The 25950-nt window shown below is 43.8% G+C and overlaps 1 protein-coding gene across 3 annotated transcripts in view; it reads left to right on the forward strand.

Annotated features, from left to right (window-relative positions):
* mdga2a (MAM domain containing glycosylphosphatidylinositol anchor 2a) overlaps positions 1 to 25950 on the forward strand; it is an 84718-nt gene that overhangs the window by 20943 nt on the left and 37825 nt on the right. For 2 of the 3 annotated variants that reach the window (XM_026340369.1, XM_026340372.1), the window contains exons 2-8: positions 4755 to 4894; positions 12479 to 12647; positions 14896 to 15092; positions 17503 to 17635; positions 18748 to 19020; positions 22885 to 23214; positions 25211 to 25525. In XM_026340369.1, the coding sequence (XP_026196154.1) occupies positions 4755 to 4894; positions 12479 to 12647; positions 14896 to 15092; positions 17503 to 17635; positions 18748 to 19020; positions 22885 to 23214; positions 25211 to 25525 (1557 nt within the window). Of the gene's footprint in view, positions 1 to 4377; positions 4617 to 4754; positions 4895 to 12478; positions 12648 to 14895; positions 15093 to 17502; positions 17636 to 18747; positions 19021 to 22884; positions 23215 to 25210; positions 25526 to 25950 lie in introns of those variants that run through there. The other variant, XM_026340368.1, reaches the window with a different exon arrangement.

The following is a 25950-nucleotide window of genomic DNA, read 5'->3' on the forward strand; positions in this document are numbered from 1 at the left end:
CCAGCAATTAACGCTTTGTCTACAGAAACAACTAGGTTAGAAAGGAAATCTGCAAATTCACAAAGAAATTCAGAGTAGGGCCCTGGGGGTCTGTAAATGATAATTAGCGGGATCGGCTGAGCAGACTTTATATTTGTATCTACACTTGTTATGTTACTATAAAGACATTCAAAAGCTTTAAATTTGTGTACATGCTTTTGTACGATAGTCAGTTTATCATTATAAATAACTGCGACACCTCCTCCTCTACCAGTCAGACGAGGCTGGTGAATGTAGCTGTATCCAGGAGGAGTTGCTTCATTTAAAGCTACATACTCGTCCTGTTTAATCCAGGTTTCTGTTAAACAGAGTATATCAAACTCCTGATCTGTGATAGTTTCATTAACAGTAAGAGCTTTAGATGTAAGAGATCTAATATTTAACAGTCCTAACTTCAGATCAGAGGTGCTGGCTGCACAATCAGTGTGCTCTGAATTTGAGGTCTGTATGTTAATTAAATTATTAAAACATACTTTCTGGGTTTTTCTAGCTTTTTGTTTAGCTCGAGGAACAGACACAGTCTCAATATGTTGAACCCTGAGTGACGACTCTGTGCAGCTAGCAGACACTTGGTTTAGCCTGTTTGTCTGCTCCCTGGCCTGGACTCTGGGTAGTCAGCGACTAGCTAGGCCTGATCTTAGACTATGAGCTATACTGCAAGAAATGAGAGCAGCACCTTCCCGAGTGGGATGGACACCGTCCCGCCCTAACAGGCCAGGTTTGCCCTCAAAGGTCCTCCAATTATCTATGAAGCCCACGTTGTTTTCGGAGCACCACCTGGACATCCAGCGGTTCAGCGACCATAACCTGCTGTAGGTTATGTCACCTCGTCTCATTGGGAGGGGGCCAGAGAAGATTACCACTTCGGACATCGCCTTCGCTAATTTAAACACCTCTTTAAAGTTATTCTTGGTAACCTCAGACTGACGAAGGCGTATATCGTTAGCTCCGGCATGTATCACTATCTTAGAAAAGCTATGCTGTCCTAAGGCCCTAAGATTGCCTTCAATGTCCGGTACCCTGGCCCCCGGGATACACCTGACCACAGCCGCTGGAGCCCCTAAAGGTCTGGCTAATTTCACGTGTCTCATGATCGAGTCTCCTATAACCAGAGTTCTTCCAGGTTTCTCAGTGGGTGAATCACTGAGGGGGGCAAACCTGTTAGACACGTGAAGCGCGGGGGTGGTGTGCTCCGGTGGGCTAGCTTTAGCCTTAGCCTTAGCTTTGGCTGCGCGAGTATGCCGCCGAGTCGTCACCCACTCGCCCCGCTGTGAGGGCTCTAATGCCGGAGTCGGGGACTGGCTATCTCCGCCCGCGGCACCCAGACTGTCTTCTAAAGAAATAACACTACTCTCACTCTCTCTAACCCTCTCTAAAGTCTGGATGCGCTCCTCTAACGCTGATATCTTCTCCGTCAGAGTGCTAACTAGCACACACCTGTCACAGGTAAAATTGTCGCTAACGACGGAGGAAGACGGTCTAAACATCCTGCACTCCACACACTGAACAAGCTGAATATTAGTCATCTTAAACGTACCTGAGTTGTAGAAATGTAGAAGAAATGTTGTGTAGAGTTTAAAAATCCCGCTGTTGTTCTCAGACGAAAAAAACACACGCGCGTCCTCCGAGAAGCGGAAACGGAAGACCTTAGGGTTTTAGGGTTCAGATTTGGATCAGGTCCAGGTTAGGGTGTAGGGCTGGGCCGGGTTAGTGAGCATTATGTCAGTGAGAGTCCCCACAGTTGTAGAAAGACCATGTGTGGGTGTGTTTGATGACATCAGCAGAAAAAAATCTAAATCTAAAAATAGAAAAAGTAGAACACAACACGTCCTCTCCATCGTCCTCCTCCTCTGTTCCTGCACACCTGTTCCCTTGTCTCCTCTCCTCTCCTGTTCCCCCCTCTCTCCTGTTTTCTTGTCTCCTCTCCTCTCCTGTTCCCCCCTCTCTCCTGTTCCCTTGTCTCCTCTCCTCTCCTGTTCCCTTGTTCTTCTCTGACACCTTATCTGTTCCATTGTCTCCTCTCCTCTCCTCTCCTCTCCTGTTCCATTGTCTCCTCTCCTCTCCTTTTCCCCCCTCTCTCCTGTTTTCTTGTCTCCTCTCCTCTCCTGTTCCCCCCTCTCTCCTGTTCCATTGTCTCCTCTCCTCTCCTTTTCCCTTGTCGACTCTCCTTACCTGTTACCTTGTCTCCTCTCCTCTCCTCTCCTGTTCCATTGTCTCCTCTCCTCTCCTCTCCTGTTCCATTGTCTCCTCTCCTCTCCTTTTCCCTTGTCGACTCTCCTTACCTGTTACCTTGTCTCCTCTCCTCTCCTCTCCTGTTCCATTGTCTCCTCTCCTCTCCTTTTCCCTTGTCGACTCTCCTTACCTGTTACCTTGTCTCCTCTCCTCTCCTCTCCTGTTCCATTGTCTCCTCTCCTCTCCATTTCCCTTGTCGACTCTCCTTACCTGTTACCTTGTCTCCTCTCCTCTCCTCTCCTGTTCCATTGTCTCCTCTCCTCTCCTTTTCCCTTGTCGACTCTCCTTACCTGTTACCTTGTCTCCTCTCCTCTCCTCTCCTGTTCCATTGTCTCCTCTCCTCTCCTTTCCCTTGTCGACTCTCCTTACCTGTTACCTTGTCTCCTCTCCTCTCCTCTCCTGTTCCATTGTCTCCTCTCCTCTCCTTTTCCCTTGTCTACTCTCCTTACCTGTTACCTTGTCTCCTCTCCTCTCCTCTCCTCTCCTCTCCTGTTCCATTGTCTCCTCTCCTCTCCTCTCCTTTTCCCTTGTCGACTCTCCTTACCTGTTACCTTGTCTCCTCTCCTCTCCTCTCCTGTTCCATTGTCTCCTCTCCTCTCCTTTTCCCTTGTCTACTCTCCTTATCTGTTCCATTGTCTCCTCTCCTCTCCTCTCCTGTTCCATTGTCTCCTCTCCTCTCCTTTTCCCTTGTCGACTCTCCTTACCTGTTACCTTGTCTCCTCTCCTCTCCTCTCCTGTTCCATTGTCTCCTCTCCTCTCCTTTTCCCTTGTCTACTCTCCTTACCTGTTACCTTGTCTCCTCTCCTCTCATGTGCCCTTGTTCTCCTCTGACACCTTATCTGTTACCTTGTCTCCTCTCCTCTCCTGTTCGCTTGTTCTGCTCTGACACCTTACCTGTTACCTTGTCTCCTCTCCTCTCCTGTTCCCTTGTCTACTCACTCTCCTGTTTGATCACATTTAAGTTTACATATTAAAGGTTATAGGGTTATAAGGTCCAGAACGAATCAGCATCTGGGTTCTGATTCTGCTAAAAGAGAAGAACCAGAATCTGAGGAACCTGTGAGACCGAGTCTCAAGTGAGCGCGCGTGTGTGTGTGTGTGTGTGTGTGTGTGTGTGTGTGTGTGTGTGTGTGTGTGTGTGTGTGTGTGTGTGTGTGGAGCAGATGCAGCAGAAATAGAGGCGGAGGGTAAAAATAAAGAACGAGTGCTACGACTCACAGGATGCTTCACAGCTGCTGACACAGAATCTCTGAGTAACTGCTGCTCACAAACCTACAGCTGAATCCAGATCAGGGTTAGTGGTCCAGTCTGCCCCTCAGTTCTTCAAACTTTTAATAGACTGCCCCCCAATTCAGTCAATTAAAAGTTAATTTCCTGCTGAACATTTTCTTAACCAGAGGTGGAGGTCAGATCTGACCTGAAGCTCCAGGTGGGTTCAGACTCTGAAGACTCACCGATCACCTGAACACGGGAAGAACTGGTTTGACTGATGTGTTCGTGATGTTTCACGTGTAAAACCACAGCTCCATTGTGGTGTTTCTTATTTCAGCTGCTAAGTGTTCATAGAGTGATACATTAATGATTAATAAGCAGCACAATTAAGGTTCAATTATCTATGAAAAGAGTAGAACAGTATCTAATAATATCTCATTTATTTATTTGTTATTTTTTATTTACAACATAAAAGAGCAAAGCAGAGAAAAGCACATGTCCTGAAATGAGCCAATATAAAATACAGATACAGAAACTACAGTTTGTCTTTAAGTTCAATATCTGGTGAAATGTTGAACAAACAAGTTTAATGTTGACTTCACTTCAAACTTTCTTTGCTGTTTTTATTCTTTGATCATCTTCACCTGTGAGGAGTATTGTGAAATATCAAACTGTAAAACAAAAAGCTGGCGCAATTCTTTACTGCAGCTTTCAGGGGCACGAACGCCACGCTGCCTTCTTGGTGCGTGGTTCCCATGACGACAGGCAGACGGCATCCCGAGGCTGACGCCGTGTTCAGTCGCCGTTTTCCAGCTCGTACTTCAGTCAGACTGTAGAAACACAGGAGATGAGTTTTTTCTGCTGCAGAGAGAAATGCTGAGTTTCACTCGAGTGGGCGGATCAGAGCCCCCGCTGCAGGTTTAAAGTTTGTTTGTAGAAAGACGAGAACGTCGACGGTTTGTTAAATCATAAGAGAAAACAAAGTTTAAACAGAACGTGAAGATGTTAAACTGTGGAGAAGAGCTGTAGGCAGATGAAGTGTGTTACAAAAAATAAACTGAACACCTGCAGACAGAACTCAGGGCTGAATAAATACAAGGGTACAGGACGTCCACAGGTACAGTGTCAGTACAGTGTCAGAGTAAAGTTCCTCCAACACTGTCCAGGCCCGACCGACTTAAATAGAGGCTTTTATTTAGTAGTTTTTTTCTCACACTGGAACCCTGTGTGTGTGTGTGTGTGTGTGTGTGTGTGTGTGTGTGTGTCCACAGCGCCCCCTACAGCACAGATCGTGCCCTCAGGTCAGGGCTGTAACGTGGAGGAGGACCGCTACACTGAGAGAGTCCACACCATCAGAGAGGGGGACACTCTGGAGCTGCAGTGTCTGTTCACAGGACACCCCCGACCACAGGTACACTGGGAACACTGGGAACACTGGTCTGTGCTTAAACTGGTAACCACTTTGACTGCTCTATATTTATACGGGTAACACTGGTTAGCATTTTTATTACATTTACTCGTGATATAAATGTTCTTACTTATATACTGGAGCTCTTTTCTACCTAACTGGTACTCAAAGTGCTTAACACCGCGCCTCATTCTCACACACACACACACACACACACACACACACACACACACACACACCAATGGCAGAGCTGCTGCAGCTGACCTGACTCACCGGGGGCAACTTGGGGTTCAGTATCTTTCCCCAAGGACACTTTGGCATGTGGCGTGGCAGCTGGGAATCAAACCACCAATCCTGTGAATGGGAGACAACTGCTCTACCTATTGAGCCACAGTCATCATAGATTTGATGAGTTATACTGGTTACACTGGTATGTTTATTTGTTTCCACCAGTATAGGGCGGCGGTAGCTCAGGGGGGTAGAGCAGTCGCCTACGACTCCCAGAGTGAGTGGTTCGATTCCTGGTTCCTCCCGGCTACTTGCTGAGGTGTCCTTGGACAAGACACCGAATTTCCCCAAGCGGAATCAAGAAATTATACGTTATCATTATATTAATAATTATTGTACTGGTTCTACTGGTTTATATTTCTAATAGTAACAGGTTTTAGCGTTACGTGTTTATATTACCTGTGCTGGTACTACAGGTCTGACTGGTTTAGACTGGTTATACTGGTAACAGTGGTTTCATTTGTTCATGGTTTTTCTTTTTATATTCGTACTGGTCTTTCTGGTTAGACTTGTTTATATATATTCGTACTGGTCTCTCTGGTTAGACTGGTTTATATATATTCGTACTGGTCTCCCTGGTTAGACTCGTTTATATATATTCGTACTGGTCTCCCTGGTTAGACTGGTTTATATATATTCGTACTGGTCTCCCTGGTTAGACTGGTTTATATATATTCGTACTGGTCTCTCTGGTTAGACTCGTTTATATATATTCGTACTGGTCTCCCTGGTTAGACTCGTTTATATATATTCGTACTGGTCTCCCTGGTTAGACTTGTTTATATATATTCGTACTGGTCTCTCTGGTTAGACTTGTTTATATATATTCGTACTGGTCTCTCTGGTTAGACTGGTTTATATATATTCGTACTGGTCTCCCTGGTTAGACTGGTTTATATATATTCGTACTGGTCTCTCTGGTTAGACTTGTTTATATATATTCGTACTGGTCTCTCTGGTTAGACTCGTTTATATATATTCGTACTGGTCTCTCTGGTTAGACTGGTTTATATATAATCGTACTGGTCTCCCTGGTTAGACTGGTTTATATATATTCGTACTGGTCTCTCTGGTTAGACTCGTTTATATATATTCGTACTGGTCTCCCTGGTTAGACTTGTTTATATATATTCGTACTGGTCTCTCTGGTTAGACTTGTTTATATATATTCGTACTGGTCTCTCTGGTTAGACTGGTTTATATATATTCGTACTGGTCTTTCTGGTTAGACTTGTTTATATATATTCGTACTGGTCTCTCTGGTTAGACTTGTTTATATATATTCGTACTGGTCTCTCTGGTTAGACTTGTTTATATATATTCGTACTGGTCTCTCTGGTTAGACTTGTTTATATATATTCGTACTGGTCTCCCTGGTTAGACTGGTTTATATATATTCGTACTGGTCTCTCTGGTTATACTTGTTTATATATATTCGTACTGGTCTCTCTGGTTAGACTTGTTTATATATATTCGTACTGGTCTCTCTGGTTAGACTGGTGTCTCAGCCTCTGTGAGGTGAACCTCAAGCAGCAGTGATGTTCTCAGACTGATGGAAACAGTGACTTTAAAAACTTAGTGTTATTTGAGAAATCATTAAGGTGTGAAAACAGAAGCAGACGAGTTAATTCAGCGTCTCTGTGTTTGTAGCAGATCAGACAGTGAGTGAACAACACAAGAAATGAAGAAATAGTGAAGTTTGAAGTTTACATCTGATCACAGACTTGGTCTCTGCTGACTCTGCACAGCACAGTTAAGGAAACACTCCCATCATCCCGGGCAGTTCCTGATGAGCTGAGCTGCTCTGACAGCTTTGTGTTTCATAAATAAGAGCAATCACAGAAGAAGAAAGAGGAGGACCCTGGAGGACCAGAAGAGCCGATGCTGTCTGAGTGATGAAGAAGAGAGAGATGAATAAAGTGAAATCAGTAAAAGAAGAAGTGATGAGAGAGAAGATGGATGTAGGTCGTCTTTATGTCGTTTACTGTCGTCATTTACTTTTATTTAATTTAATGAAACCATGATGTCTCCGACAACCTGACACCAACAAAACGCTGCAGAGTGAGAAACAACAGCCAAACACAGAACACGTGATGGAACGCTGAAGACTGAGAAACTTTATTTGAACTGTTGCTGTTGAGCAGTGACGTTACAGGTTGAGTTGAGTTTAAACTCAAGTGAACGAGACAACGTGAAAAACATCAGGAGGAGGCTGATGTGTTCATTTTTGTTTCCCAGCAGTGATTTCATAACAAAAGCACAGAAAATCAGCTTAGTGAACTTCCCCCTCTTTTTCCTGCTTTCTGTTTATCATTTTTGGTTTTTACTATATAAACCATGTGGAAACATGAGACCTGCCGTAATTAGCTTAATTAATTAGTACAACAGAGGCGATGTGACACAGTGACAGGTAAGACATCGACCTGTGTGCCTACAGGTAACACCGCTCTGATCCAACATGTCATCACTACGTCGAGCTGTGATTGGTCGTTTGTCATGTTGCCAATCACAGTACGACGTAGTGATGACATGTTGGATCATTTTCTTATTTTCAGGCTTCAGTACAGCTTCTTCAACAAAAATCACTTGCACATGGATTCACCACCCAAACTCTGTAATGACAGTATATGTACACTACAGAAGTCATTTAGTGCGTAGTTACCCTTTAAACGTAGGCGTTATGATATGATCGATGGAGCACAGTTGTTTGTGGAAACGTGACGACATCACCACTGCCTTACATCACCTCTAATAATCAATAATCAGGTGTGATCGGCTGCTGTGCCTGCTCGGCTTCTCGTCTTCCTCCTCCATCATCTCTGTGGTGTCAGTCTGCGGAGGCTATAAATAGAGCAGCTACTGGCTCAGGCTGAGTCCAAACACACACTGTAAAACACACACTTTGTTTTTTTTCCTCTCTCTGCGTCACTGCAGAGCTCAGCATCCTCTGCATCTTTCTTTCATCCCCCTCTTCTTCGTCTTTTTTACACCTCCCTCATCCTCCGCTTCTTCTCACTGTACCAAGTAAAAAAAATCACGACTCAAAATGATTTTTATCTGCTTCTCAGAGTGAAAACCTGTAGGGAGGGTCCGGCCTTGGTTTCATTTCCTGTCGTCTCTTCACAGTAGCACTTGACTTTCATCCTTTAATTTTGCGTCTACACCCTATAAAAAGTATTCTCACCTTTAGACGTTGTTTCAGAGACCTGGAGATTTTCCTGTTTCCATCCTCTGACTCGAGCTTCAAGTCTTCATTTGTCGTTATGGTTTAAAGATTTTACCCAGAATACTGGTCCACCTGTAACTGGACCTGTATTTGTACTGCGTAAATGCTATGTGTGTATTTATGCTGCGTAAATACTGTGTGTGTATTTATACTGCGTAAATACTGTGTGTGTATTTATACTGCGTAAATACTGTGTGTGTATTTATACTGCGTAAATACTGTGTGTAGTATTTATACTGCGTAAATGCTGTGTGTGTATTTATGCTGCGTATATACTGTGTGTGTATTTATACTGCGTAAATACTGTGTGTGTATTTATACTACAGTCACTAAAAACACAGCTTTCTCATTTCAAAGAACTGCATGACGACTTTTTAATTATTTACATTAAAGGTTAATATTTCTAGAATGACTTATTTTCAGTTTTATTTTTTAATAAATGAATGACTTTGTAAATATCTGGTGTCACTTTGACATGAAATAAAAAATATTTTGATAGTTTTTTAAGAAGTCAAATAAATTGACCATGATATAGTATTTATTAACTACTGTCATGGTTCCAGCCTCGTTGCTGCTGGTGCTTCCTCCCGTGCTTTTATTTTGGCGGTTTCCTGTTTCCCTTTCCCGTTCTGGTCACATGCACTCACCTGATTGGTCACACCTGGTTTTCCCTCACAGTATAAATACCGGCCTGCTCACCTGTTTCCGCTGCCAGATAGTTTGTTCTAAAACCCCGGACACTATCCCGCATTTCCTTGGACTGATTTGGTTTGGATTTCTCTGACTCTGCCTGTTCTGGACCCCGTCTCTTGCCTGACCCCCTGGTACTGTGAGTTCTGTTCTTTCCCTGTCTTTCCCCCTGCTCACGGTACCAGAACTGTACCTCCTGTCTGATGCCCTTTCCCGGACCTGTACCCCTTTACCCTGGCTACCCTGGATTCCCCCTCGTTGGACCAGCCTGTCCTGACCCTGCTTCCCCTCTGGTCCAGTGAGTTTACCCTGTGGTCTGTTCTCTCCCTTGTTGTTCCCTTCCCTGCTCTGTTTTGGTTTGGATTTCCCTGTGTATCGACCTGGATTGTCTTTTCGTTGTGGATCTTGCCTGCCGGACTTACCTCTGAACTGCCTAACCGTGTATGACCTGGATTACCCTTGACCTGAGTTTAGCCTTTTGGGTTCAGTGTTTGGACTGCCTATGTTCATTACACCATCCTGTTTTCCCACACTGGGTTTAGATATTATACTGCTTTATATTGGTTTGGACGATATTCTCGTGGTGTTTGGGTGACACTTTTGTTTCAGTCCTGAACCTTCACCATTGTCCTCCATTTTGTCCATGTGCTCTCTGTTGGTCGGCCATCTTGGTTTTTGACGTCACTTCCTGTTTCCAACCCGATCACCATACTCACCCTACCTCACCTCCTCCCACTGAGTGACTGTTTCATTCTAGTCATTGATTTATTGTGTTCAGTCGATTTAAATAAAGATTCAATATTCGGTTCTGTCCTGTCTGATCTCTGGCCATGGAGTCCATCCGGCAGCTCATGACAAACTACAACAAAACACTAAAGGTGTGAATACTTTTTATAGACGTCGTACATCAGTGTGTAAAACTGCATTTAAAGTTTCTGCTCGTCATATGTTCACTGTTAATGTTGTAGCTCATTTAAATTGATAGGACAGGACAAGGTTTTAAATTTCAGAAGTTTATGAAATACATATATTAATATGTGTGAGTGGTGTTTCATATATTTTATAAGTTTATATAGTTTATAAACTACAAAACACAACAACACACAAAAACTGTTTCTGGAGAGATTATTATTTATGGTCTGGTATAAATCTAAATTATGTCTAAAATTCAAATATATAATATTTTATATTTATTTCATGTAAGGGTGCAGCTAAAGCCGGAGAGACCAGATCCAGGGAACAGTCCACAGTGCTTATTAAGCTGATAGATCAATGTGTAGCACTAACACAGAGCATTTAAAAGTGGTACCAGATGTCATGAAGTCATTTTCTGAGCATAAATAAAAAAAATAGAGCTCCTAGTTGTTCGGGATTTAATTGAATTTGATCATGATCTTGGACTAAGGCATGTGGAGTTGTTTTAGGTTAAACACCGTGTTGTGTCACCTCCCTGAAGTGTAGTTTCCAGGAGAACAGATATTTTCACTGCGAACGCCTTGATGATGCTCGTCCAGTTTAAAACGGGAGCTCTGAAGCTCTTGGTAAATGTCTTTGTCTCCGCGTTTGTGGAGAGGTTCAGCTCTTTCCATGAAACTGGATTTGTCTGGTTTCCTGTCAGTTCTGAAGAACCTCAGGTGAGTCCACTTGTCACAGTTAGTCTTTGTATTGTTCAGACTTGGAACTGACTAAATGAACCACAACAGAGGTGTTCACTGCTGCCTACAGGAGGAGAACAGTCTCCATCTGCCCAGTGTTGGTTCCACTGTTGGTTCCACCGTAGCACCAGTGGTGCCTCTTTGTTGTAACTACTGTGACTTTGTGCACACAGAGAGTCGTCACATAGATCCAGGATCTTTGCTCCGAGACTATTTTTAGCTCATTAATCGTCACTTTGCTGGTTTCAAGCTGCACTGACGAGCAATAAAAAGGCTGCTTCACTCCAGCTGGCAGGGGGCGACCGACATGTGGAGCAACTGCAGCAGAAGAGTGAGAGAGAGAGAGGGGAGCAGGTGGGACAGAAGGAGAATCAGAGGAGGAAATCTGCTGATGTGGGTTTAGTTTGAGAAGTGGAGAAACACAATGAACTGAACAAGGAAACAGGAGACTCACATTTTGTATCATTTTACATTTATATTTAAACACATTATGATCAAAGACGTGAGTGTGTGTTAGTCTAAACATCCAAATCTACCTAAAAAACACATCTATCATCAGTGGTATCATCGATATCTTGATCGGTGTCTCATTACAGCCACCTGAAATCACGTGTAACAGCTGTTAAAGCCTTTGTAATGTCCACAACATCTGTAATTGTCTGTGTCTCTGAGCTGTAACTAGCCTCTGAATGTAAACGGTCAATGTCTAAACTTAGCATCAGTAACATTTGTGGAGAGATGGTGTTGGCAGCTTTGTACTGAATCACCTGGTGCGTGGTTCAGGTCAGTTTTAATGTTAGTGTTGAAACCTCTCTGTGGGAGGAGTTGATTTGATGCAGTTGTTTTCAGGGTTCCTCCATGTGTTGTAATGTATCAAAGTAAGTAGACGTAGTACTGTCACTGTACAGTACTGTGTATTAATTTTATTTGTACTACATGTCAGTAAGTAGTCAGTCGTTCTAAAGAGAAACCTCTTGTTGATGTCTGACTGTAGAGCTGGAGTTCAGCAGATAATCATCAATAATCAAAACCATCGTCAGTTGCAGCTTAGAGCAGAGACGTGGAGGGAGGGAGGATGAAGAGGAGAGACAGATGGAGACATGATGATGATGATGATGGAGCAGGTGGGAGGGGTGGGTGAAAACTGACCAACAGATGCTGAACGAGGACAAATCTGGCCGAGAGGCTGGAACACATGCTCGTGTTTCTGTAGCTGTGAGGACACTCACTGACATTCTACATTCCATAGCCCTTACCAGAACCAGAACCAGAACTTGATTCTGAAACCAACTCTAAATCCTCAAACAAACCATTGAGGTGTGAAGACCAGACAAAACCTCCTCACAGTGGAGACATGTACAGACACACAGAGTGGAGGTGATGTGCAGCAGGCAAACACCGTCTAACATCGTTTCTATCTAAACTTAGAATCTGAACCTCGGCCCCAGTTCTCAGTGAGCAGGAAAATGAATCCACACGTCTGCTGCTTCTTCTTAACTCATGAATGTAGAATGTTTTTAAATCACACTTTACAGTAGCTTTTGTACAAACACAACTTTTCTCTTCTGGTTTAACTCCCCGTCCGAGAGCAGCTGGTGAACTGGAGCACAGAGCAGATCAACTGTTGGGAGTCTGTATCATATAAACAGGATATGGACAGAGTTACTGCGTGTGTAAACTGGATTAGATGTGTGTATTAATAACCCCCCTCCCCATCTTGTTGTTCAGATTCGTTGGACTAAGGCCGGAGCCTCGGACCGTCTGAACGAATCGTATCAGCACAACGAAACCCTGAGGATAGAAAACATTAGCCGCCACCAGGGGGGGCGCTACTACTGCAAGGCTGAGAACCGACATGGGGTCCCTGCCATTCGTTCCATCCGAGTCGAGGTCTACTGTAAGTTCAAACATACACACACACTGTGGTGGAGTTTTATCCTGTGAATGTTCTCCAACGTTCATCCAGGTGAGGTTGTCTGGAGTCACAGCATCCAGACTTTGAGTGTTTGACCATCATCATCATCATAGATTAAACTAAACTAAAGATTTACAAGGAATAAAGATATTTAGAAGCTGAAAACCTGAAGAACGAGCTGTTTCCCTCTCAGCATGTCAGATCATGAGTCAGCGTCTCCACCTCCATCAGCTGGTTCAGGTGTCTTCTGTTTTTATCGCAGGGAGAATCGCTGACAAACAGAACGTGAATTAAAGGAGATCGTTCCTCGTGTCGCTGCTGTTCAGTTTGTTTCCGTCCTTTAGGTTTCTCACACGAGTTTTTTGATTGACGTCTGATCTGTTTCTTTTTCTTTGACTCCGTCCTTTAAACTCGACCGTCCCCACGTCAGAAGGAACATGAGACGCCACGTTACAGTGAACACAGCTAATGTAAACGGGACCAGCGTCAGTGTCACTGTGTGACACATTATTATCACGTTATTGTCTGCTCATTAATAAACTGAGCTCTTCATTCTTTCTTCAGAACATCATCTGGCTGGAGAGTACGTTTTCTACAAAGTCTGTTTGTGATATTGCAGCTTTGCTATATAAATGGAACTATCAGGAGGCCGAGCTGCAGAGACAGAAACTTGAGGCCAGATAAATGAAGCTCCAACTTTGTGCTGCTGTTTTCAGGCAGCTAATCACATTAAACCTCCTCCTGACCTACATGTGTCCTCGTCACGTACGATAAAAGCTCTTTCTGTTGGTATTTGAGCGACTCGTGGGTGATTGTTGTTGACCTACATGTGTGGAAACGAAGCACTGAGCTGTTTTCCTGCAGCAGCAGCAGCGGTGTTTCTCCCCCCGAGCTCTGCTGGCTGACGCAAACAGGGAGAAGTTCTGGATTCAGAGAATCACAGTAAAGCCAGAGAAGAGACATCCTCTGGGTGTTTTTAAACCACCAGTTTCCTCATGTGCAGTTACTTACCTGAAAAGTTTCCTCTGCAGTAACAAACAACAGCAAAGAAGATCTGCCAACTGTGACTGTATGAAAGCCAAAATGTCCTGGAGGATGTTTCTTACAGGGAATGAGGATTTAAGTGGTACCTGAACGCATCACAGCTGAGTGCTTCCTTCAGGGCACGCAGGCTTTTACACAACGTTCCCTTCTTTAAACTGGATTAGGAAACAGGATAAATCATGACCACCACCCCACCCAGACCCGCAGCGGAAATGCTATGCTCCCAGTTATTATGGGAGCTTCCACCAAGGTGGGCGGGCACGATGTGTTTGCGTGCAGTTCAGAGTTTGACGTCACTCCGTGTGAAATAGATTAGTGCCCGTTAGCCTCTCGGCGGGTGGCGGCTTCATAACTGGACTCATTAACGCGGTGGCTTCTGATTGGTCAGCTGCAGTCAGCTGATTAGGAGCTCGCCGTGCCTCCAGCTGATTCTGAAGCCTCTGGCTCTGAAGTAATTACCCCCACCACAGGAAAACTGACCCACTGTTAGGAAAATATGAAAAACAGTAAATTCAGACGCCGCAGGAGAAAACGAACCTTCATCTGTTTTCAGTTTCACAAACCGCAGGAAGCAGCGACGGTGCTGAATTTCTATCTGTGACTTAATGACTCAGCACCGAATTCAATTCATGTATTATTTGAATTTAATCATATCGCAGCAGTGCCTGAGTCCACTGACCATCTGTTTGTAACTGGACTGATTTTTTAAGGTTTTCTTTATCTGCATACTTTGAATTCCGAGATGAACCTGCTGAAGTAATCAGCAATTAAAAACCTGTCACACACAGTCGAGCTAAACTAAAATCGTGTTTCAGGCTGTAAAACCTTCACTTTTTAAATGCAGTTTGGTCTGTGGTTTGTCCCTTTGGAGATGGGAGAGATGTATTGGATTGTTTTATTTTCTACTCCTCACCCCTACTCTCCTCCCACTCCTCCTCCTCCCTACTCCACCATCCTGCTTCCTCTTCTCTATTTTGCCGTCCTCCTTCCCGTCCTCGTCCTCCTCTTTTCTTTCCTCTCTACTTCCTCCTCTCATCCAACTTTGTACTCCCCTTCCTTTCTCTTCTGCCTCCTCCTGTGTTCTCTGTCTTTCTCCTCCTCCTGTCCTACCCCCTTACCCCTCTCCCCCTTGTCCTCTCCTCTCCCATTCCTTCTTGCTCCTTCTCTTCCTCCTTTCTGTCCTCAGATCTCGATGACCCGGTGATAACGGTGCATCAGAGCGTTGGGGAGTCGAAGGAGCAGTTTTACTTTGAGAGGACAGTGTTTCTCCGCTGCGTCGCCAACTCCAACCCCCCCGTGCATTACACCTGGAGGAGAGGCAGGGAGGTGTTGTCACAGGGCACCGACTCTGGGGTGGAGATCTACGAACCTTTTTTCACACAGGTGAACAAACACACACCCTTGTTTTGCTTAAACCTGGAGAGGTTTGGTCCTGTAGAGTCGAGGAGTTACAGACATAATCGTAACTCTACCAACTGGACCAGAGTCTCCTGAATTTCTGTGTCTGGAAAAGAAACAGCTGAGCTGACCAGAAGGTGACTGATGTGGCAGTAGCCTAATATGAAAACTGAACGGCTCTGGTTTTATCTTCTCAGCTGCGAGTTGTTTTAGGATTAAAATATTAAAGATGGGTTAAACCGTAGTGGTGTCTGTGGTCTCTCTGCACCAGGCGTCTAGAATCATCTGTTTCCTGTTGCAGCTGTTAACATGTCACCTGATTCGCCTGCTTCTGGTTTATTTATCATTTGATGCGAAAAAAAAAAACCATTCATAAAATAATTAAAATAAAAATTTCACTTTTTAAAAAAATCTGACATCAGGATGTGTTCAGATGAGTTGTTCGATAATTAGAAGTTGAACACATGATAACAAGAAGAAGAAGAATTTTAAAGCAGCACTACAAAGTGTTTTGCAAAGACATGAAATAAAATGCTGGAACAAAAAGTAAGAAACAGTGAAACTAACAAACAAAACACATAAAGCAAAGTGATTCTAGAACAGGACGAAGACATTAGACAGCACACTGTCAGAGTCAATCGTAGACATTAATCATTAATCAGTTGAGCTGTTTTTTTAACCACATTATGAATTTTTTAGGCATTTTATTAGACAGTCGTGATCATTTCTATTTAGAGGTTCGGATCGTGGTGAAGCAGCGTCAGACTCTGTCCCAGGAGTCGTTGCTGAAGCTCCATCAAAAGTGTTTTCATCCCTGTTTAATTCTGTGTGATTCCTGTGAGGAAGCTCAAGGTGCTCGGTTCTTATGGGCTGTGGTCCATCAGCTGCGGCCAAAAATAGTTTGATATTTGTCCAATTTCAGCTTCACACACACTCATCCAAACCGCAGTGGCTTATTTCCATTTTGTAATATGTTTTTTAATACAATTTATTTTCATTTTCACCCTTATGAACCAGCTCAGGAGGAAAAATAAAACATCCACTTTTATCATTTCCACACTTGTCTTAACACATCATTTAAGACGTTTTATGACTTTCTGAAGACGACCACAAGAAATTAGGCAGAAACACGTTGCTTCTTATAAGAACATCTTCTGTTCTCAGTCGTCTGTCCTCAGAAATCTGATGAAAATATGCTGCAGGTGAAAAATACGAATACGATCTAATACGAATCTGAACATGGACATGATTTCTCATCACTGCTGCTGATTCTCTTTAAGTGAGGAGAAACAAAACATCAGTCTGTTCCGTCTTTTTCACACAGTAATTTTTCTTTCATACTATGAAGTGAAAATATCCATTTAGACAACTACAAAAAAACACGTACACAAAACTACATCCACAAAAAACACACAGAAGAACTAAAACAGGCACAAAGACAGTAACTGTAAAGACACTCTTAGAGAATTAGTGAATAAACACTGAACAATGTGCAAAAAATGACCATAAAGAGAAATGAATGTTTTCTTGTGTTGTATGTATAACTGTCAGCTGTATGTATAAGTGTGTGTGTGGTTTGAGTGTCAAACACGGAGTTTTGTAGAAACTTTAGTTCCAGATCAAATGTTTCCTGTGACTTTAAACCTTCATCGTCAGTCTTCCGTCAGCCAGTTCAACAGTCTGAAAAACCCGAGCTGTACTTTAAACCTCCTGTGGATTTTAAACCTCTGCAGATGGAGATTCCAGATTTGTCTTTTTTTTTGGCTGCAGTGTAGATTTAATTTGTGGCAAAGGGAAGCCGGCCAATCAGGCGGCCAGTTAGCGGGCTGTGTAATACCACAGCAGAGATAACATTCAGGCCAGATATGAACGCTGTCGACTATAATGCCTTCAGCGCCAAGCTCAGGAACTCCTTATCCCCTCCCCCTTCACTCCTTTAACCCTCCTCATGGTTCCTAATGAGGAATTTATCTCCTCCTCCACAGCCAAAAAAACAAATTGGACGCCATCTTTGCACACACATCCCATTTAAATGTCATCTAATCTCATCTCATCTGTCCGTGAGGCGGAAGGCAGCGCCAGGGGCTGCCAGAGGAGATAAGAGAGATTTGGCAGCGAGGTGGAGATGGGGAGGGGAGGAGGAGGGGGAGGGCGAGGAAGAGGAGGAAGCGGAGGAAGAGGACGTCGCAGAATAGAGCTGTAATTGATAAAAACGAATTCCTGATTCCTGAATTGTGGAATGAATTCTGATAGAAACTGTAGTCTGCTGTGTGTACGGTGGCCCTGAGGTGCCAAATACTTATTACAATATTTATGATATCATGGCAGTTAGCCTTGAGTTTATTTACATTTTAAACTAATTTGGATAAATGACTGAATGTCGTGTGTGTTTCAGGGTGAGACGAAGATCTTGAAGCTGAAAAATCTTCGCCCTCAGGATTACGCCGACTACACCTGCATGTCCTCCGTCAGGAACATCTGCGGCATTGAAGACAAGAGTGCACACTTTAGTCTGAGCAACAGGACAGGTAAAAGCACCTGAAGAATAATTTAGTTGAACAAAGTAAAGTTAAATATCTTCTCTGTGTGTTTACATTCCTCTGTCAACATCACTTAAACACCCAAAACATACTCTATATTCCTGATTAAAGGATTTTTAAATGTCCAAATCCAAATGTTATTTGTTATATTTTTATTGAAATTCCGTATTCGCTGTAAAATTGTGTCATTTTTCTTTCTGTGTTTGGTTGGTTAATCTCTCTGTACCTGTGCGTGTCCAGTTAGATTAATGTAAACCATAAATAAATCATTTCCCTCTCTGAGCTCAGGCTGCAGCTTTCTGACCTGTACAGTAGATCTTGCCCCCCCACCACCCTCGCCCCGGGGGCTGATGGGATTTACATGATGTCAGCTTAACAGAGGTCGACTCAGCTATTTTTATCTCCCTCATTATTATTTCTACATTTAGCTGCTTTTCTGCGGCTCCTCGTGTGCAGCCGGAGGAGGCAGCAAGTCGCTTTTATTCTCTTTGTTAAAGTGTTTCTGCCGCAGGACGGATGACGATCACTGAGGAGTATTTACAAAGGAAGAGCTCTTAAAATGTACAAGATGTATATGTGGAATCAGGGCTTCATCTTTTTTTTGTGAAAAAACAAATGAACATCTCTTGTAGTAGCAGTTGAGTCGAAGTTTTACACCAGAATAAAAATATTGGTTGAATTTTCCCTCAGCTGCTGTTTTCTTTTATCCACTGGTTTTAATGGAAAAAAATCAACACGTGTCCCAAAACCCAAACCCAAGAAGTTTGTGAAACTGTTAGAGCAGGAGAGACGCTCAGCAGAAAAAAGAATACATTAAATAATAAAATTAAAACTCTGAAGCCACAAAAAGTAAACGGTAAGTACATGTATGACACACATAAACAAATGAACGATAAATCTGTGTGAAAAACAGAAGTGTATTAAGGATTTTCTAATATTTCATTTTACGTCACACACGTTAAATCCGTGTATCGACTGATCCTCACTAGCTCTCTTGTTTCAGTTTGTCGTTTGAATTGTCATTTTTATTAATTACTACATGACTTATTATTAACAGTCAAATTATTATTACTAATAAAATCTCCTGCTCCTCCTCTCAGCTCCCCCCTCCATTAAACTCCTCCTGGAAGACCCCCTGGTGGTGAACCCAGGGGAAACGATCACCCTGGTCTGCGTGGCGTCAGGGGGAGATCCCCCTCCCACCCTGAAGTGGGTGAGGCCCGGAGGGGAGGAGATCCCGAAGAGGAGCGTCATCAAACGTGGCACGCTGACCATCCCGGCTGTCACCATGGACGACGGAGGGACCTACACCTGCGTGGCGTCCAACAACGTGGGAAACCCCGCCAAGAAGTCCACCTCCATACTAGTCCGAGGTACGAGGCCTTGAACTGAACCTAAAACCAGGTCTTCAGGTCTCGGTTGACATTTTAATGGTTGGATCTGATTCTTAGTCTGCTTATTGAACCTGAATCCTGTATCGAGTCTATTTAGTCCAGTTAGTTTAGACGTGTAATAAAAGAAAAACAAAACAACGCGCCGCGTGCGTTAGGTTAATGTCTTCAGTGTGATCAGCAAGCTGCTCATGAACTCATCACTGGCCTGTTAAAAGTCATGTTCCCAGCTGTTTGATGTTTAAATGATGTTTAAATGATGTGAAGCACACAAACGCTGTTGTTATCACTATGTATATTATTTTTGGTAACAGACGTGAGTTCAGTTCCTCTGGGATTCAGTTTCAGCGTCTACCTGTTGAAACGTGTTGTTCCTTTGTGTTTCAGTCTGTAGCTTCTAACAGGTCTCAGGTGAGTCGCTGCTGGTACAAAGACACATTCATGTCTCACTTCGTTGTTTTGGATGTACGAGCTGCAGCAGAATAGACCAGAATAGATGCGACACATTCACAACAAACGGAGCGTTTATCTGCGCCTGAGCAGAGACGCTAAGCTTGCCGATTATTTCAGGCTTTGTACCTCCTTCTCCTTCTCCTCCTCCTTCTCCTTCTCCTCCTCCTCCTTCTCCTCCTCCTCGTCCTTGCTGCTGCTGTGTCTTCGTTTCCTGCAGATTCTTGAACGTCACATTTCGGTGCAGCTTGCTGCTAATAGACTTTTTGGTCAGAGTGAAACCAGCTGCCTCTCCTGCTCACTGTCCAACTGCTACAACCTTCATCTATTAGACTCAGTCTGGATCTCGGCCTCTTCAGACCAACTCTCACCCTAAAGGACAAGAACAACACAAAGGACGAGTTAGGAGCCACTTAAACAAACCAGTAGAAAACCTGAAGAGACGAGAGGTTTGATCTGAAATCCACCCGAGAACCGGATTTGACAAAAGAAAGTAAACAGGTGGAAATGTTGAACTGGTCCTTTAACGATGGTTCGTCACGTTTTGTTTCTCCTAACACGACTCACCTGTGTGTGTGTGTGTGTGTGTGTGTGTGTGTGTGTGTGTGTGTGTGTGTGTGTGTTTGTGTGTGTTTGTCCTCTTTGTGAGGACCAGTTTAGGTTTTACACCTGGACAGTGAGGACATTTCTACATTAGTGAGTAGTTCAGGTTAGTGATGGTTTGGGGTTGGGGGGGGTGACTGAGTTATGTCTGACCGTGCTGCCTGTCAGTCAGTCTCCCCCCTTCTGACTTATTTAACTCCCATCATGCACCTCTTTTTCCACACACGCTGCTGCTAATGGAGTCAGTGAAGATACAGGGGAGAGAGAGGGTCAGAGACGAGGAGGAGGTGGTGATGAGAGCAGAGAGTTAAAGGGAGGAGGCAGAGGAGCAGGAAGTGATGATGAAGAGGATGTGATGCATTGTTTTGCTGGAGTCCCCTTTGATGTCGGCCCCCACTGCGTTAAACACCCTCTTCAGTGGAAAACGAATGGATGCTGCTTTTTTTAGCAAAACACCGTCTGAATGCAGCTTCTTCCCAAAATAAGAAGTCAAAGGTCGATTTTCAGGAGTTTCAACAAAATCTCACAGTCGAACAAAAATAATGAGCTGAAAATGTCACAGACGTGTTTCAGCTTTTACTAACTGGCGAGTGAATAATTCCCTCTGACATACTTCACTCTACTTCACACACACAGTACTTCTACTGCTTTATTATTACAGTACAACTGTTGTACTACTGTAGTAGTACTGTCCTATTACCGCACAGCAGCACTGTGTACTGACAGTACTGGAGCAAGGCCAGTGAAGAGTGTGTGTGTGCGTGTGTGTGTGCAGTGACTTTCATGTGTGAGCGACTGCATCCACCTCCAGTTATGCAACAGACCTTTTACTGACGCAGTGAAACACACACACAACGTTTTGTTCGGAGGCGTTCTTGCTTTAATCTTAATGAACAAGGACAATCAGCTGCTCGCCTCACGATCTGGAGCTATTTTTATTCTCACACACACAGATCTGGGATGTAAACTACAACCTTCTGGCCCGTCTGCAGTCGTCCGCTGAACACTGCCGCTTGTACTGCTGCCTGTTGGCAGGAACATCACACCGTCTGGTGGAAACATGAACAATTACAGCGACCGAATCAACATATTTAGGTGAAGCTGCCTTAACATGTTACTGTTTGACTGAGTTGAACAACGTCAGCACAGTTTTCACCAATGCCTAACTCCCAGATTATACACTGAAATAATACTAGAGGCTTTGCCAGCTTTGGGTCCTTATTTGCATTCATCATATCACCAACTCTCATTATATTTGATACGAGCAAACTTACATCTACTGTACGTCACATATTGAGCCAATACACATCAGCTGCCATTGTTGGAGCTCTGCTGGTAGAACTCATATTTTAGAAACAATATTCCGGCATGTGGTCATAAATTAACCTTCTATATATATCTACTGAAGTGTACCCCACAGAACACAGTAGATAGACAGATCTACATTAAGTTTCTTGGTTTTCTGTATAAATTCTCTGATCTGATCTTCAACCAAGGTTACAAATATCAACACAAACAGTCCTGATCTGTCGTGTCTTTATTGAATCCACCCTTTAACAATACAGAGTGATGGTGGATAAACTTTTAATGACTGGTTGGTTGTTGCTTTTGCAGATATAACTTCAAGTCCTTCCTACTGAACATCTGAAGTAACGTGTTGTCCACTATTAGTTCAGTGAGGTGTTCTATCACAGGATAAATGAAAAGAGGAAGAAAAGCGGCAGCAGCCGCACATTGTCGCTGGCCGGTCACCGGATTAAACTGAACAAATGGCCTCAGTAATAATTAAACCCCATTTGGACGGATTAGTTTCTCCACAGCATGACGGTAATTGTAATCATGTAAAATATGAGGAGAGACCAAACTCTGCTGTCAGCCTCAGTGTCTGATAGAAACTGCTGCAGAACGTCACATTTAATCTTTGAGTCACAAAGCTACGTTCATGTTTTTAGGGGCGGCAGTAGCTCAGGTGGTAGAGCAGTCGCCTACAAACCCCAGGGTGAGTGGTTCGATTCCCGGTTCCTCCGGCTACTTGCTGAGGTGTCCTTGGACAAGACACTGCAACCCCGTAGTAGCGCCAACTCAGTCTGGCAGCTGTCCAAAACGAATTTCCCCAAGGGGATCAATAAAGTATACATTATTATTATAGATGTTAGTTTATAAAAAGTCTCCAGTGGATCAGAAAGTAGAGTTTTCATTGGAGCCCTGAGTTTCAAGCCAATGTAACTTTAGCAAAGGCTTAGTTTCTCCTCAGCTGTCAATTCCTTTTTAGTCTGATTACCTCGAAACAGAGGTCTTCATTAGATCCAGTCCGAAGTGGACCAGTGGAAGACACAGCGATGCTGTACCTGACAAGACACAGGGACAACTAGACTTGATCCAAAATGACAAACACAAGATGGAACACAAAACTGGTCAGTTTGATCAGTAATGAGCCACTGTGATTAAGTGCAGACAGATAGAATAAAATTAGTTTATACTTGATGTGCTTCAGAGACAGATTGTTATAAGTCATAGAAAACATTCTGCAGCCGACAGATAAAATATGTTTCTACTCTTTACGTCAGTTAATGAGTTTAAATCTTGAACAGCAGGAATTTAAGACAAACTCAGTTCAGTTTTCTTATATAAATAAAAATGTGATGATACATTTGTTCTGAGGACATTTTCCTTGGACATTAATCAGTGGGATTTTGGTCATGGTTGCTCCATGGAGAGTGGAGCGGACTCACAAAGACCTCTCCTTGAATCCTTGTCCTCTGGATTCTTAATCACCACTTCTGTCTCTAACAGGTCTTCGTAAAGGTCGGTTCTGGATCACGCCCGACCCATACCATAATGACGACAACATCCAGATCGGTCGGGAGGTGAAGATCAGCTGCCAGGTAGAGGCCACTCCGCCGGAGGAGCTGCAGTTCAGCTGGCTGAAAAATGGCCGACCGCTGCGGAGCTCCGAGCGGATGGTGATCACCCACACCGACACAGACGTCTCCCCGGGAACCACTAACCTCGACATCATTGACCTCAAGTTCACTGACTTCGGCACCTACACCTGCGTGGCGTCGCTGAGGAATGGAGGGATCTCCGAGATCAGCATTGACGTCAACATCTCGTCCACCACAGGTAAGGCTTGCTGTGGTGGGGGGTCTTTACTCACCTGGGACACTCCTTAATACACCTTTTCTGTAGCTTTTCCTGATCTCTGGAAGATCCATGTAAATGTGGATCTGACACCGATATGTCTCTATCAGTTATTTGTACAGTTGAAATTTTATGTTTGAACGCTCGATGATCTGACTTAAATCATCCGTTGGTCTTTTTATTCCTGTTTTTGGTCCATGTTTGTTTGTGATCAGATTATAAACAGGACTTGTTTGCTGATATGTGAGCTCCTTTAACCTTTTTTATAAAAATACAGCCACTACCCAATACAGGTTTGAGTTTGGCACAAACACAAGTTGATTAGGGTTTGGAAAAGGTCATGGTATGGGCAAAAAATATGATACAACAATAACGGTTACAAAACAAACTGGGACTTCTCGTGCTGTGATTTGTCTCCCATCACCTGATACCACACTTCCTCCTGTCAGATTTACTACGGCTGCTAGATGTCACCTCTCCACGATAATAAGATGTTTAATGTTCTGCTGCGTCAGTCAGTGCAGATAGTCAGCAGAGGGAAACAGTAACTTGCGTCTTGCGGTCTGTGTCCACACCTCTTTATCCGGGATCTTTGTGACCTTTTCACTGCAAATGTCACTGAATAAACAGCAAGCTGATTGTTACTGTGTTTGTTTGGGTACAAGAACACGTAAGAGGCCTGCGGGGCTCTAAAGCCGGGCAGACACTTTATGGATTTGGTCCAGTTTTAGCCCGGCTGATTTTAGAATCTGAAACATTTTGCATTTCCAGTCAGTTGTGGCTGATGTGAGTCTGTACTTCATATCTTTGAAGTATGGGGGTGTAAATATGTAATATGTATAATGTGGAGGTGTGTAGCAAAAGAATGGGTTCAGTATCCTGAGAAAACCTCAGCTGATTCAAGCGATAATGTCTCAGTCAGTAAAAATGGCACTCGGGATTACACGATCCAAAGTAGTCCTCCTAAAATCTTGTTGGTTTTAAACTTTGTATTTCCTGTGTGTTGCATCATTTTCTGGGCATCAGTGAAAATAATATTTTTAAATGTGAAGTGAGCTCCTCCTCTTCTGTCGAGTGAAGCAACACAATGCTGCAGCAGCTCCTGCTGAGAAAGCGCTGCAGCTTTGAACGCCTGACTTCAGTTTCTGCAAAGAAAACAAAAACTTTTCATTCAGACTGACGCTGAGCGTCTGCAGGCAGCGAAGGACTTCTTGTTCGCTTCTGACCTTGGCTGAAGGGAGGAAAGATTCAGAGAGGGTGGATGGCTGGAGAGAGCGGGATCAAGGAAAGAGAGAGATGGAGGGCAGAAAATGGAAGGATGGAGTTTTTAATGGAGGCGTCGCTGCAGCCTCCACTTGTCTGAACTCTGACGCTGACGGATGTTTCGTGTTGAAACAGAAGGTCGCGCTCGGGTCGCTGCTGCTTCCCCAAAAGGAAAATAAATGTTAAAACAGTCCAGCAGCATCCCCCGCCCCCTACTCCTCCTCCTCCCCCCTCTTTAAATGAAGTGCGTCTTTAAATGAAGGACAAGAGAAATGTTTCCTGTTCTTATCCTGCCTCCTTTTTTATTCATGATCAGACCAGTTACTGTAGCTCACTGTAGAAATGTCTTAATGTGAGACAGAAAAACTTACTACATTCATTGTTGTGTAATGTAATCACTGACATGTAGTGATGAACAGAGTGAATCCTTGGCCCATGGTCATGGAGTGTTTTACCACCCAGGACGTCTCTGTTTACAGAACCACAGATGCTGTTTCTAAGCTAGTTCTGTACCAGACTCAACGGATCCACCACAAAATTAAAACTGTTGATCACCTTATTGATTAATCGTCTGATCATTTTAGGTTACGTTGTTGGAGTGTTTGAAGAAATAACCAAACTGACCTGTACAGTATGGGTCGTCAGGAGCCTAAGGACGTTTAAACAAACCGATAATTTAATAGACCCTGGGGTCTTTCTGTCTCTGTCCTTGCAGTTCCTCCGGAGCTGACTGTCCCCAGGGGCCGTTCTCACCTCATCTCTCAGGAGGGCGACACCGTGGACCTGCAGTGTCTGGTCTCAGGGAAACCCAAACCAATCATCCTGTGGTCTCGGGTGGAGGAGGGCGGGGCAGCAGTGTCAACTGTGGCTCTGATGCCAGATGGCTCGGCTCAGATGGAGAGCTACGACGGTGTCCTGAGAATCAGCAACGTGACAAGAGACATGAGCGGGACGTACTGTTGCCAGACGAGCCAGTACAACGGCTTCAATGTGAAACCCAGAAAGGCGCTGATCCAGCTGGTGGTGCAGTGTGAGTAACACACACACATAAATAAAGGGGTTAATCAGCTAATCAATACATGCAAGTCCAGGAAATGATATTAGTAAGAATGTGTGTGCAAAACATTGAGTCTGCACGTCAGTAAAATGTGCAGAATTCACTTTTCGTTCCTGAAGATCAGCTGTCAGAGAACAGTAGTCTATGCTCTGTACTCTGGGTTCAGTTCGTTTTGTTGTTCCATCAGTGTTAATTTAGTGCATTGATTCAGAACCACAGATCACCCAGCGACAGGTTTAGTAATAAAACACGTTATTCATAGAGCACTGTTTAAAGAACGCTACCGAATAAAAATCTGGAAGTGAACCTGCTGATGGATTGGGAGCCGGGGGGGTGGTGTGACCACAGCCTAAATTAAGTGAAGTACATCGGCAGCAGAGTCATGGACAGTGTCAGTG

The sequence above is a fragment of the Anabas testudineus genome, chromosome 22, assembly GCF_900324465.2.
Source record: "Anabas testudineus chromosome 22, fAnaTes1.2, whole genome shotgun sequence".
Lineage (NCBI taxonomy): Eukaryota > Metazoa > Chordata > Actinopteri > Anabantiformes > Anabantidae > Anabas > Anabas testudineus.